The 12,944-nt window shown below is 39.3% G+C and overlaps 1 protein-coding gene across 5 annotated transcripts in view; it reads left to right on the top strand.

Annotated features, from left to right (window-relative positions):
• The window catches only part of ARHGAP32 (Rho GTPase activating protein 32), a 217,028-nt gene that overhangs the window by 133,746 nt on the left and 70,338 nt on the right, over positions 1-12,944 (top strand). For all 5 annotated transcript variants that reach the window (XM_060268467.1, XM_035139369.2, XM_035139370.2 and 2 more), the window contains 3 exons: positions 6,900-7,037; positions 8,385-8,477; positions 11,255-11,377. In XM_060268467.1, the coding sequence (XP_060124450.1) occupies positions 6,900-7,037; positions 8,385-8,477; positions 11,255-11,377 (354 nt within the window). The remainder of the gene's footprint in view (positions 1-6,899; positions 7,038-8,384; positions 8,478-11,254; positions 11,378-12,944) is intronic.

Below are 12,944 nucleotides of genomic sequence, written 5' to 3'. Positions count from 1 at the left end.
GTTTAGACATAATACTAAACTTGTGCTAGAGATGGAGTGAAACAGGAGCAATTTCCATTTTGACAATAAACTGTGGTTTAACATGAAGTGCTAATTCAAGCAATATGACTTTCAGGATATATATTTTTTGGAAAAAAGATGTGTTCACTTGAGAAGAGCTGTTTCTCATTTTGTATTAATATAGCAGTCCAATAATGTTGTAGCAATGAGGATATATATTATTTGACACATGCAGTGCTCCATGTCAAGTGAAACTTGACACAAACATTCTGGGTTCTGCTGGCAACTCAATACAGTGGTACCTCTACTTACAAATTTAATGCATTCCAAACACACATTCGTAAGTCGAAAAAATTCGCAAGTCGAATCCCATAGGAATGCATTGGGAGAAAAAATTCGTAAGTCGAAGCAACCCTATCTAAAAATTCGTAAGTAGAAAAAATCCTATCTAAACTGCATCCAAGATGGCGGACGGAGCTCCGTTCGTAAGAAGAAACATTCGTAAGTAGAGTTATTCGTAAGTAGAGGTACCACTGTATTATTAATCCCCCAAAAGTAGTATATATATATATATTTTTAAAAAGCTGCAATTTTATTTATAACACAAATGTATCAAAATGGCAATGAACTTTTGAGCCAGCATATCATAGTTTATCCATTTCTGCCAACATCTATTCTAAGGAGTCATCGTATTGGGGGTGGAGGCAGTTGTTAACATGAAAAATCCATTTTTTATTTTCAAATACCTGAGTATTGCTGGGAAACATACTGCATTCCATGGAATGGACAGCAGTGCAAAAGGCAGAAACATGGCAAGATTGGGTTGGCTCCCGAGTAGGTTGGTTTGACTGCAGTGAAATTTAGCACACTTATCTGGATTCAGCCATTGTGTGTTAAAAAGTTTTTACACTGTATCAAAGTGCATCAGTCTAAAGCCAAACACCATCCAATTGCATTGTGACTATTACGTTTAATTTAAATATATGGTGGCTTTAGCTTGGCCACACACATGCACACACAGAGCGTTTGTACCCTGATTTCAGCTGAAAAGGCTTCTAGAGCAGTTTACGTACAATAAATTAAATCAAGACTTGCCCACAGGCTCACAATATAAAAGACATGACATGAAAGGGAAAGGGGGTGGGAAGGGGAAAGGGGGTAATGGTCCCACCTCCCATGACCACTGTTGCCCAATAAACAATGTGTTATTATAAGTAGATATGGCACTTGACTGTAATGCAGGAGATCATCTTGACATTTTGTAGCACATTTTTAATATGCTACTATAATATCCCTCTTGTTTTCAGAAGAAGGAAAATTTTATTTTAAAATGGCTTCAGGAAGATATGTCTACAAAGAATGATTCTCTCCACGTTTGATTTTTTGATATTTATTCCATTTATTTATTTAGAAAGGACATACATTTCAATATCTTACAAGAATGTGTGGTGTCATGCACACTTTCTCCTTAGTTTGTTCTGAAAGGCTTTCTGAAACAGAATTCGATTAATTCTTACTTCCATATATGCTGGTATATCAAAATGCAAGTACTAACTCATGTCAAATAGCTCTTGTATCATTTTGTTTTATCACCTTTGGCTGATCTACTAGTCTCAACCTTACTTGGATGGAGACATTCTTAAGATGTATATTACCTTGCAGTGCATTCATTAGTGACTTGAAGATGGCAACCTGTTTGTTGCTTGTCATTATCATCACACCCATCAGTAAAATGAAGTTAAAGTACAGTATTAGAAATGAAGACACCATCGGACTTTGAAGGGCATTAGAGAAAGAAGCAATGGTGCAGTTGAATGTAGAATCATAGGTTCAGATGGATAGCAGTTAATTCCAGTTCACTGTGTGTCTAGAGAGAAGTTTGAATTAAACCAATTAGCTTATATCCAAATGTATTCCATTTAAATATGAAGGGAAATTGGAAATCTCTGTTGAAATCTAAAAGGACAAACTATCAATTAGGGCTGCAGTGAATAACTTAGCTTGGCAGGATTTCTGATTCTCCATGTAGGCCTCCTTTATGGAGCAAGGCTGCATTCGGCCACAGCTTGAAAATACATTGGCTCCTCAGCTAGAGCCAAATGTTAACATAGTGGCTACAGCAGAGCTGTAGAGCTACCTCTGCTATGAACTGTGTAGGCGGCCTTAAACAAGCTACGGCTGTCCTCTGCAATGTGGATAACCCTGTCCATGAAGTGCTTTGAACACTCTAAAGCACCTTGTTATTTAAGTGACCTAATTAGGTGTTTTTATGCTGCACTAAAGTCTCAATTTAGTACAAGTTAATCACATTCTCTCCTGGTTTCTTTTCCTTTTCCTTTTTTTTTTGAGCAAAAAAAAGAGTCATGAATCTCTGTTTTAAACTAAATGCTAAGCAAAGGACCATGGTTTTTTCTTCTGCTTACAAGCCTAGAGCAAATGGGTGCAATTAGCTCATACATGTAAAGCCATGGTTTATGGCTGGGCCTGTGTATAGCTGCAGTGAAAAATGCAATTGAAGAAAGGGACTGAAAATAGAATGGCTAGTATCACAATGCCCTTGCAGGGTAAGGCAACCAGAACTGTACTTGGTATTCCAATTGGGGTTGCAGCATCCCCGCGATGGGGTGAGCTCCTGTTGTTCGGTCCCTGCTCCTGCCAACCTAGCAGTTTGAAAGCACATCAAAGTGCAAGTAGATTAACGGCGTTTCCGTGCACTGCTCTGGTTTGCCAGAAGTGGCTTAGTCATGCTGGCCACATGACCTGGAAGCTGTACGCCGGCTCCCTCGGCCAATAAAGCGAGATGAATGCCGCAACCCGAGAGTCGTCCGTGACTGGACCTAACGGCCAGATGTAAACTAATATGAAATTCACATTTTTCACAGCTGCTGCTTGCTGGGTTGACATCTTCACTGAGCTATCAACTATGACCATGGGGTCTTATCCTCCACGGGGCTCTCTTAGAACTATAGATTCCTTTCAGAGTCGTCCTTGCTGTGGAGTTACTGAAATGATTACTCACAATGGAAAATAAGCATTGTGTTAGCTACTTAAATAGCTGTTTTTCTAAAACTGGAAACTGTTTTGGAAACCGTAATCCATGTGTGTAAAGAAAATGAATTTTAAAGAGGAAACAGAATTAGTGCAATTACTATTTTTCTTGTTTTTGCCCACTTCATGGGTGTGAACTCATCTGTCCAAATTGTCTCACAGAAGCTGTGTTAGTTTCTAGAATAATAGGGACTCGCCTCTTACTGGCATGCAGCTAACAGAGTAGACAGGAGCATAGCTGACTGAATAGCTGTGTAGCAGCTTAATGGGAATGTTCTTGGGACTTGGAGTGGCTGCATGTCTGCTGGGATGTTTGCTCTTCACTAAAAACTGGCAAAAATAAACTCATTTGAAGCTACCGTAAATAAAATAATTCTGGCTTGAGCTGCTGAATGCAGAAATATGCCATTTTTAACATAAGAGCCTAAATAGTCTATCAGCGACAAACCTGCAGAAGCCTAGTTCCAGGGATGAACAAAACATATTTTAATAATTTGGTAATAAATAGAAGGCTTTGTGGTGCTAGAAAGAATAGAGAAAACATTTTAAAATATTGTAGTACATTGAATTGATAAGACTTCCACAAGCCTGTGAAAGCCCATTGCTTAGCTTTATTGAATTTTGTTCTTTTCATCATGCACATTAAACTGATTGTACCTTTTCTGGCAGGCATTTAGGTAAATAAGTTTGGCTGCAGCAGATTTTGATTTGGTGCACATGGTTAGACTAGTGACTTTAGACACTGATTTACTTTACAGTTCCATTATTAAATTAGGTGATTACACCTAGAGTAGGCACATGGTATTCAGTGGTTGAAGGAAATCTAGGCATGCATACAGGATGTATGTTAAACAGGTATGAGATCAGATTTGTGGCTGGGAATGTTTTGCAGTGGTCAAAATTGCTTCTGCATATTTACAACTTGTTTGGCTAGGATGTTTGTAGTAAATAATAATAATAATAATAATAATAATAATAATAATAATAATAATAATAATAATAGTTGGAGGTAGCTTCCAAAAAAGGGATCAGCCACAACATTGGTGGGGTTTTGGTTGCAAATTCTCTTTGCACAGAATATCTTGTTGCTATAGAACCAAATACATCTAAGGTCTTCAAATATGTGCTTAGCAAGGTCTCTGCCTCATATTTTGCTGGAAGATTCCTTCATGGACTGGGAATCTCTGAACAGAATCCATTCCTGCACTTTCTGCAGTAAATTCACCTGAGTCAGGCCATGTCACCACAAAAACAGTTATTCACTTACTGTACAAGGAAGGTGAAATATTTACTGCTTAATGCCAACCTCTCAAGAATTTAGGGCCACACATGCACAGTGCAGTGTACCTACTAGGCAGGAATGTGACATCTGCATATCCATCAGGCCAATTGCAGCTCTGCTACTGCATCATTTTTCAGTGACCTTGAGTTGGCCTGTTTGCCACCCTGAAACTGAGTCATGCCAGTAGTCAAGTAAAGTTGTTATGAGTAATTGTAGGATATCTAGGTGAAAGGTGCTATTATACCAGTAAGTGACACATTTGGCACATAATGCATTCATGGAGATAGGCTAAGAGCATTAATTTATGTTGTTAGCTAGTTCAATAGTTATCTTCAAAGAGCTGCATATTCATTTGCTTCATACTTTTCATTGGTTGGTTGTTAAATATCACCATTTAGTGTTAGGGGTGCTAAAATATTGCTGCCTTCTACAGATTTATGCTAGGTTATTGCACTCAATTTTCTAACATTTAGAAATCATCGCTAGTCCCAGAGTCTCCTCTTATTTCTCCTTCCTTTCTGTGACCTTTTGCTCTTACCATATATTTTACATGGGATGTGACGGAGAGTGAATTGGTTAAATTACAAGCTGTAAAGAGAGATGGGAATCTAATAAAGTGTTGAGAGAAGAAGCAAATCCCTTTTCAAATGGCATGAGACTTAGGCTGTATATTTTTCAGCCTGCCATTCAGATACAGATTTAATCAAGGAAAACAGTAGAACATTGCAGCTGAATGCTGAAAACTCTTTATTATTCTTGTGTTACTTGTTTATATGCTCTTGTTCCTCTTCAGCTTTCTAAAATAATTTCCCTGGGCAAGCACAGTGGTCAGATAATTATCTAATAAATGGATATAGCTTGCAAGAAGTACTTAGTGAGACTGAGTTGTGGGGAGAAAAGCAACCTGATTTCAGCCATGCACACACAACTGTTTTACTACTGTTGTGTGCTGTTGTGTTGTTTGAGTCTTAATGTTACACAACCAATACCTTTTGGAAAGTTTTTGTGTGCTCTCTGGTTGAATGAATGGTTTATTGGCATTTTATGTATCTGATCAGAAGGTTGGCGGTTCGAATCCCTGCGAAGGGGTGAGCTCCCGTTGCTTGGTCCCAGCTCCTGCCAACCTAGCAGTTTGAAAGCATGTCAAAGTGCAAGTAGATAAATAAATACCGCTACAGCGGGAAGGTAAACGGTGTTTCCATGTGCTGCTCTAGTTCGCCAGAAGCGGCTTTGTCATGCTGGCCACATGACCTAGAAGCTGTACGCTAGCTCCCTCGGCCAATAACGCAAGATGAGTGCTGCAACCCCAGAGTCGGTCACGACTGGACCTAATGGTCAGGGGCCCTTTACCTTTATACACCATATACTTATCTATAAATACTTGAATAAAGAGTAATTGGTGTAGAAAAAGAAGTGTTTGAGAGGTCTTGTTTTAGATATCCTATTACAGCCCCCCCCCCAAGGATGTAGAAATTGAACTGCCTAGAACTTGAAATTCATAGTGTTTAACCTTTCATTGTGACGCTGTAATCTTCAAGGGAAACTTGAACCACTTGTAAATGTATGCTGTTATCAAGCTGACATTTGAATTACAGGATGCTGTCCTAAACTTGCACAATTCCTCTGGTTCTAGTGCCATAATCTTCAAGGATCATAATCTTCAAGGATGATATTTAGTGCATTGTCTTTTTTCAATTTTTTTGCTTCCTTTGATGATATTGGGGTTGAGCACCAACTTTCATTCCAATGTCTCAATAGTCAAAGAAGATATCACAGTGTGCTGTATCTGTTTGAAAACAGATGCGGGATTCGAGCTGATATTCAAATGTGAATGTTGATTTGTGTCCTGGACCAATGTATCAAATTGCTTTCTGATATCTGACTTTAAGATCATAAAAATGAGCCTCAGTAACAGCAAATTTGACAAAAAACATTCATGTCTATAATAATTGGAATATTCTATTTGCTGTCATAACTTATGTTTCATTTGCTCTTAAAGGCTTGCAAACTGGTAGATTCTGATTCAAGTTTCAATAATGATTTCATTTCATCCTTTTCAAGCTCTACCTGATTTTGGTTCCACATTCTCCTGAAACCAAATGCCAGATCAAAGCCTTAGTCTTTTTGTGTTTTGCAGAATATATTTGGATTTATATGCTTTCAAGAGGTTGAAATAAATTTTTAATACAGTATGGCACAGTCAGCAGCAGAGCACCTTCTAAAAGACCTTATCTTGGAGATAAGGCCCAGATGCCTACCTGCAACTTTGGGGAGATTCCATTGTTTGGAACTGGCATTATAGGGCCAGATGGAACAGTGGTCTCTGTGTGTGTGAATTCAGAAATGTGTGAAGTAACACTAGGAACATACCAAGTTCATTTTGTATTAGGGCATAGGCTAAAAGCTGAAAGGAAAAAGAAAACCTCCTGGGTTTAAACACTCATTTGCTTAGGAGAGTTGATAGCACGGCAGAGGCATTTGCCTTAAGTTTCTTCTAGAAGTGCCATTTCTTGCTAAAGGGAATTGGAAGCAAAGACAACACCTGAGTACTCTGTTCCTTCTTCCGCAGGGCAAGAGCTGGATTGTGAAGCGCAGCTATGAAGATTTCAGAGTGCTTGATAAGCATCTTCACCTGTGTATTTATGACCGGCGCTTCTCCCAGCTCTCGGAGCTACCCCGCTCCGATGCTTTGAAGGACAGCCCAGAGGTAAAATATTATGGTTGTCACTAGTTAAGGAAGCTGTCGGCAGGCAGGAGCAGGTTGCCTTTTTATTGTGCCTTTTTATTATCTATTATTATTCTTAATTGCCTTTTAACATGGAAAATTTATTGTTATTTAAACTATATGGGGAAGCTCTTGTAACTATGAGAGCAGTTCATTGCTTTCAAACAAGAAGAAAGAGTTCAGATAAGAGGTAGGCAAATTATTAAAATCTACAATCATGCTTTTTCAGCAGAAAGAGAGAGTTGTGCTGCCTATTAGAGTTTAATTCAATTTCAATGTTCGATATTTCTCTAAAACATTTACAATAAGAAATGAACAGAAAAAGGTGTAATCTTTTACAGGAAAACATAACTGTTAGGCATGGGGAATAGCCTCACTTTTTCTTAAAGATACGTGATGTTCTGGTTTATCATGTACAAACTATTTTGAAATTTGTTATGAAAGTCAGGTTTTTTTTAAAAAAATAAACCCTGTACGCAATCTCTTTCAATAAAAATGTATGTTCTTAAGATATGCCAAGTATAAGGGCAATAAAAAGTGTTGCCTCTCCAAGTGCAACTTCACAACTGTATGGCTTTGTTAGCATAATTTTCAGAATATTTAATTCAGTATAGAATCATAGGAACACCGAGGGTCATCTAGTCCAACTCCCTGCTATGCAGGAATCTCAACCAATGCATCCATGACACATGACGATCCAACCTCTGCTTAAAAACTCCAAGGAAGTCCACCACCTCTTGTGGGAGTGTACTCCACTGTTGAACAACCCTTACTATCAGAAAGTCTTTTTTCTTAAGGCAATTTAAGAGATAGTATTTTATTACTCCTTTGACAATTCAGAAAAATATGTTCAAATTACTTAAGTTATCCTAAAGGGTGTTCGAGTTATGAGAAAACAGGAGCCTCATGGTTTGCTCAGCAATTCTCAGGTATGCACATAAAACAAAAAGCAAATCAACCCACATAATCCCCAGCAGGAACCCCCACTGAGCCATACTTGATGTGCCAACGGGGAAAGCATGCCTTGGACTAGAGATATACTCTGCTCTTTTTGGCAGATGAAATTCATGGCAAATGGCAAATGGAAGGTATCTAGGTTTTAAGGTATCTAGTGAGAAGAAGTCTCTCATCTGGTAACATTTTCAGGTTATAAGGCATACAATTATTATTTATGTCTCTAGTTCTCTGGTTCACAGAATCCTAGTAGGCAGGAAAATATTTTTATGCTTTCTCCAGCAAATTGTTGGCTTCGGCTGGCTCATCTTGAAGTTTGAAACTTGGATACTCTGCATCAGCTGAATTATACTGTTCCTTCCTCACTCTCTGCAGCTTGTCACCCAGATGCTGATGGCTTACCTGTCACGACTCTCATCCATTGCTGGAAACAAGATAAACTGTGGTCCTGCCCTCACCTGGATGGAGGTACTGTAGGGTATATGACATTGTGTTGCATAATGTGCCTGAGTTTTTGCTAGCTTGTCAGATGCTTTGTATTACAACCTTGCAAATTGTAAATGGGGCACAAGTATTTTGAAGCTAGATATTGCTGCATATAGCAATTTCCTCTATTCTAGTATAGTTGCAGAGGGCCATGTAAGATTAAAATCAAAGAAGCAGATATTCTAGAAGGATTAAGCCCCCCCCCAATTGTTTTATAATATATGAAGCATGATACACTGACTTTTTTTATTTTAAAAAAGGATTCGGGTAATACAGGAGGTAAACATACAACTCTAGGGAAAGGAGGGTTCCGTAAATGCCTGTGGAATGCATTCTGTATCTTTTGAACTCCCTGTTAGTGTGGTGGTATTATTTATTTTACATATTTATAAACTGCCTCACTGTGAGAGACTATGGAAGTAGTTCATAACAAGATAACACGAGAGATTTGAAAAGAGACAAGCTCTAGAAATAATGGGGGGGGGGAAACCTGTTTACCATTGTACAGCTAATATTCCACAGCTGACTGTATCATTGTTCAGGGAAAACCTTTCTAAACAAAAACATTTTCATTAGCTGCCTAAACATGAAGATGTTAGGCATCTGCCTGATTTCGGCTGGGGCCTGATTCCAGAGGACTGCTTCTGCAACTCCAAAAGCACAGTTTCTAGTACAAACTAATTCTGCCCCTGGGTCATACAGTATTCTCAGCAGTCCCTCATCTTAGAGCCCACTTGCCTGACAGGAATGAAAGGAGTGAGGCAATCCCTTAGGTAGCCTGGTCTCAAGCAGAACCTGGAATTGCCCTGAGGAACAGAATTAAGAATTCCCTTTATTCTATTCATTTTAATAAGTACAGCAACTTGTAAATGGCAAACATTGATTAGCTTGCTATTTAGGTTTGTTCCCTAGCAGTGCCCTGAGGGCCATGATGCTAGGACAAAAAAGGATTTTGGGGGTGATGTTTCACAACTCCCTTATCCCCACTTAACTCTGTTGTTGCCTCTTTAAAGCTGTTTCTTTGCCTAATATGAACAATATGCATTTTTTTCTTTAGAAACGAGGGAGGTCTTCTTCCAGATAATCAGGGATCATGTGGGCAATATGGATCATATTGTGCCACAGGTGGTCAGACTTGGCAACATGTCAGCATCTCAAAGCCAAATCAAAGTGAGGGTGGAAGCACTGCTGTCACTCTGAATAGGCTTATTGATGAGTCAGTGTAGTCAGTCAGATTTGACTATATGATATCACAAAACGAAATCAAATTCAACCTTGGTTCCTGGCCTCACTTCTGATTGAGCGAGCGGTTTTTTTAGCACATTTCACAATTTAAACCCCCCAAAAAATCACTTTGGGCCCTAAATAGAAGTACTGTAATCCTCTGTTTGCACTGAATGTGTACTCAGCAAAGAGCTGCAACCGCCAACATGCTGATGATGCCTACTTGGTACGTGTATGATAACACGTTTTATCACATTCTTATTTTGTACATTTTAGTTGTACACCTAAAATTCCTCACTGTGTTATGAGAGTGAAACAAATTCATAAGCAAGATAATAACACCCTTTAAATCAACAGCACTTGTGCTATTACAGTATCAGGCTGGGGTGGATGTACACATAGGTCATATACCAAGATTGTAATATGTGAGCAGTAGAGAGAACTACCAGTAGAAAGGCTGGAATGCCCCCCCCCCCCGCCATTAATACAAGTTCTTAGGAGCAGCCTTTCCATACTACCATAAAACCTGCTGTCCTGTTATTAAACTGCATTTATTGTCAATAAGGGTTATACAGATGTTTATTAAAACATGTTGTGGTAAAAGAAAAAGGTGCACAAGTTCAATATTTTTATTGCTAGATGAGGAGGCCTATCCTTTAGAAAATGGTGTGATTTAACTTCCATTCTGATGTCTCAGTATTCAAGGGTATTATCACAATGTATCAGGTTTTCCTCCCATTTTAGAAAACAGATGCAGGCATCAAGCTAGTATTCATATTTGAAATGTTGGTTGTGCCTTGAACGTTTCCACCAAATGCCACTGTGATATATCAGTGTTAGCTGTTACAGTGTGGTGAATGAATATAAGTAATATGAACAGGAAGTTGAACTAGCAGAGCCTAGTGGTGGAGACCTGGTTATACAGTAATATGCTGCAATAAAACAATGACACACAATTCCATTTCCTGCTTAATAGGTGAAAAGGAAACCTGTGCTTTAGAAACCTGTCCGTGCTTAAAAAGGTAAAGGGACCCCTGACCATTAGGTCCAGTCGTGACCGACTCTGGGGTTGCGCGCTCATCTTGCATTATTGGCCGAGGGAGCTGGCATATAGCTTCCAGGTCATGTGGCCAGCATGACAAAGCCGCTTCTGGCAAACCAGAGCAGCACATGGAAATGCCGTTTACCTTCCCGCTGTAGCGGTTCCTATTTATCTACTTGCATTTTGACGTGCTTTCGAACTGCTAGGTTGGCAGGAGCTGGGACCAAGCAACGGGAGCTCACCCCGTCACAGGGATTCGAACCGCCGACCTTGTGATCAGCAAGCCCTAGGCTCAGTGGTTTAACCACAGCGCCACCTGGGTCCGTGCTTATATTGCCTCTAATGTACTTCTTTTTACAAGAAACTCTTCAAGCTCTGTTGTGTCTGTCAACCAACATGAACCCCACCTCCCTCCATGCACACAGTGACAGAACCAGTCCACAAAGCCACATGTTCTCAGCTGCTTCACAGTCTATGGTGTATTTTCTTACAGATTGATAACAAGGGGAATCACCTTCTAGTCCACGAGGAATCGTCCATTAATGTCCCTGCTATTGCGGCTGCCCATGTTATTAAAAGATACATTGCTCAGGCTGCAGATGAACTGTCCTTTGAGGTAAGCAATTTAACAGATACGTATTCCTTATCAAATGCAGCAGGAAGAACTTAGCCTAGGTCTGCTTGTGCAGTTACTTAATAAGGATTTTTGGGCATGTTAAATGTTTTCTGGAAGTAAGTGAACATGTTAAATCAGTCATGTATTCAATAATAATATTTTTGCACATCCTCTAGCCAACATTCTAAAAAATCAATACTGAGGAGTCCTGCAGCAATTATCTTTGCATATATAACATAACCAGATAAATGTTTCCTCTGTGGTTTTCTGTGTCCCATGCTCATTAAACAATATGTCTGCTAAGAAAATGGGCATTGAGAACAGATTTGTATAAGTACTTTCCCCGTGTTTAGGCATTATAATAAGTGACCCATTTTTACCCCTCTTCCTTCCAAAGAAGCTTATTGTGTTCAGTTTAGAGCTTCTTTTAAACCCTGGACACAAGCCTCACACTGGCAGCTGGGCTGAGTATTTGAATGAAAATCTTCCTCTGACTGCTTTTGAAAACTTGATCCTTTTTAGCTAATGCCCATTGGGTGCTCTGCGTATGTTCTGATTGCTTGCTTGCCTGTGCTGCTATCATCTGTTATGCTCTGGGGCAGGATTCTTCAGAATCTTAAGGAATGTACAAACAGCTGTTCATTGGATGTTTCAAAACATCGCCTTTCCATTTGTAGTATCTGGGGAAATGCATAATAAATTGGATATTATTTTCCCAGTTAAGATATATGCACACTATTAGAAATTAACGGTTTAATCGCTGATGCCATCATCACAATAGTAACCTATCTTGGTAGGAACATTAAATGTTCTGCCATTAAAATCAGTTTTCATTTATCAGCCTCTCTCAAATTGAAACTAGTGCAAATGTAATGCCAATGGGAATGTTAAATATGGCTTAGAGATAAGATATGAGCAGCAGAATTGCATGCTTTCTCCCCAATGTGAGTTTACCTGCCACCAATCTGAAACTGGTGTTGCATCAACAGTAAGGGTGCCATGTTTTCGTTGAACCAGGATTTGCAGGCCAACTATTAAACAATGAATCCAGAGTTCAGACAATGGGTAAGCAGTAACCCTGGTTATCATTAATCCATAATCGACAATTAATGTTGCAGTTGATGTAAATATCAATTGGAGTTAGGTTCTGGAGGGTTGACATGTGAACATGTGCCAGGGAGAGGGCATGTGATCTCACTCGTGATCTCTTGACTATAGTCTCAGTGACAGAGAAGGGCAAGGAAGGGAGATCTGTGATTCTGCAGTCTTCCTCGAATCCATTCATAATGGCGAATAAATCACTGGTGCCAACATCTTCACCAACCCCATTCCTGCCATGCCTCTCCTGTTCACTCACCTGTTTCATTGCATAGGAAGCTAAACTGAGCCACGGAGTGCTTGCCAACTGATAGGAAATCAAAGCAACGGATTCTTGTTAAAAGTTTGGATAATGCCCCCTATCCCAGGCTTCTGTTGCCATATCTAATCATAGCATCTTCCTGTGTGAGAGACAGATTACATGACTAAACATATCATACAGTAAAATATTTTCAGTGCAACTTTGATA

Source organism: Zootoca vivipara, chromosome 15 (genome assembly GCF_963506605.1).
Source record: "Zootoca vivipara chromosome 15, rZooViv1.1, whole genome shotgun sequence".
NCBI classification, from domain to species: Eukaryota; Metazoa; Chordata; class Lepidosauria; order Squamata; family Lacertidae; genus Zootoca; species Zootoca vivipara.
Note: the sequence above shows the minus strand (reverse complement) of the source record. Positions and strands in the feature narration are given on the sequence as shown.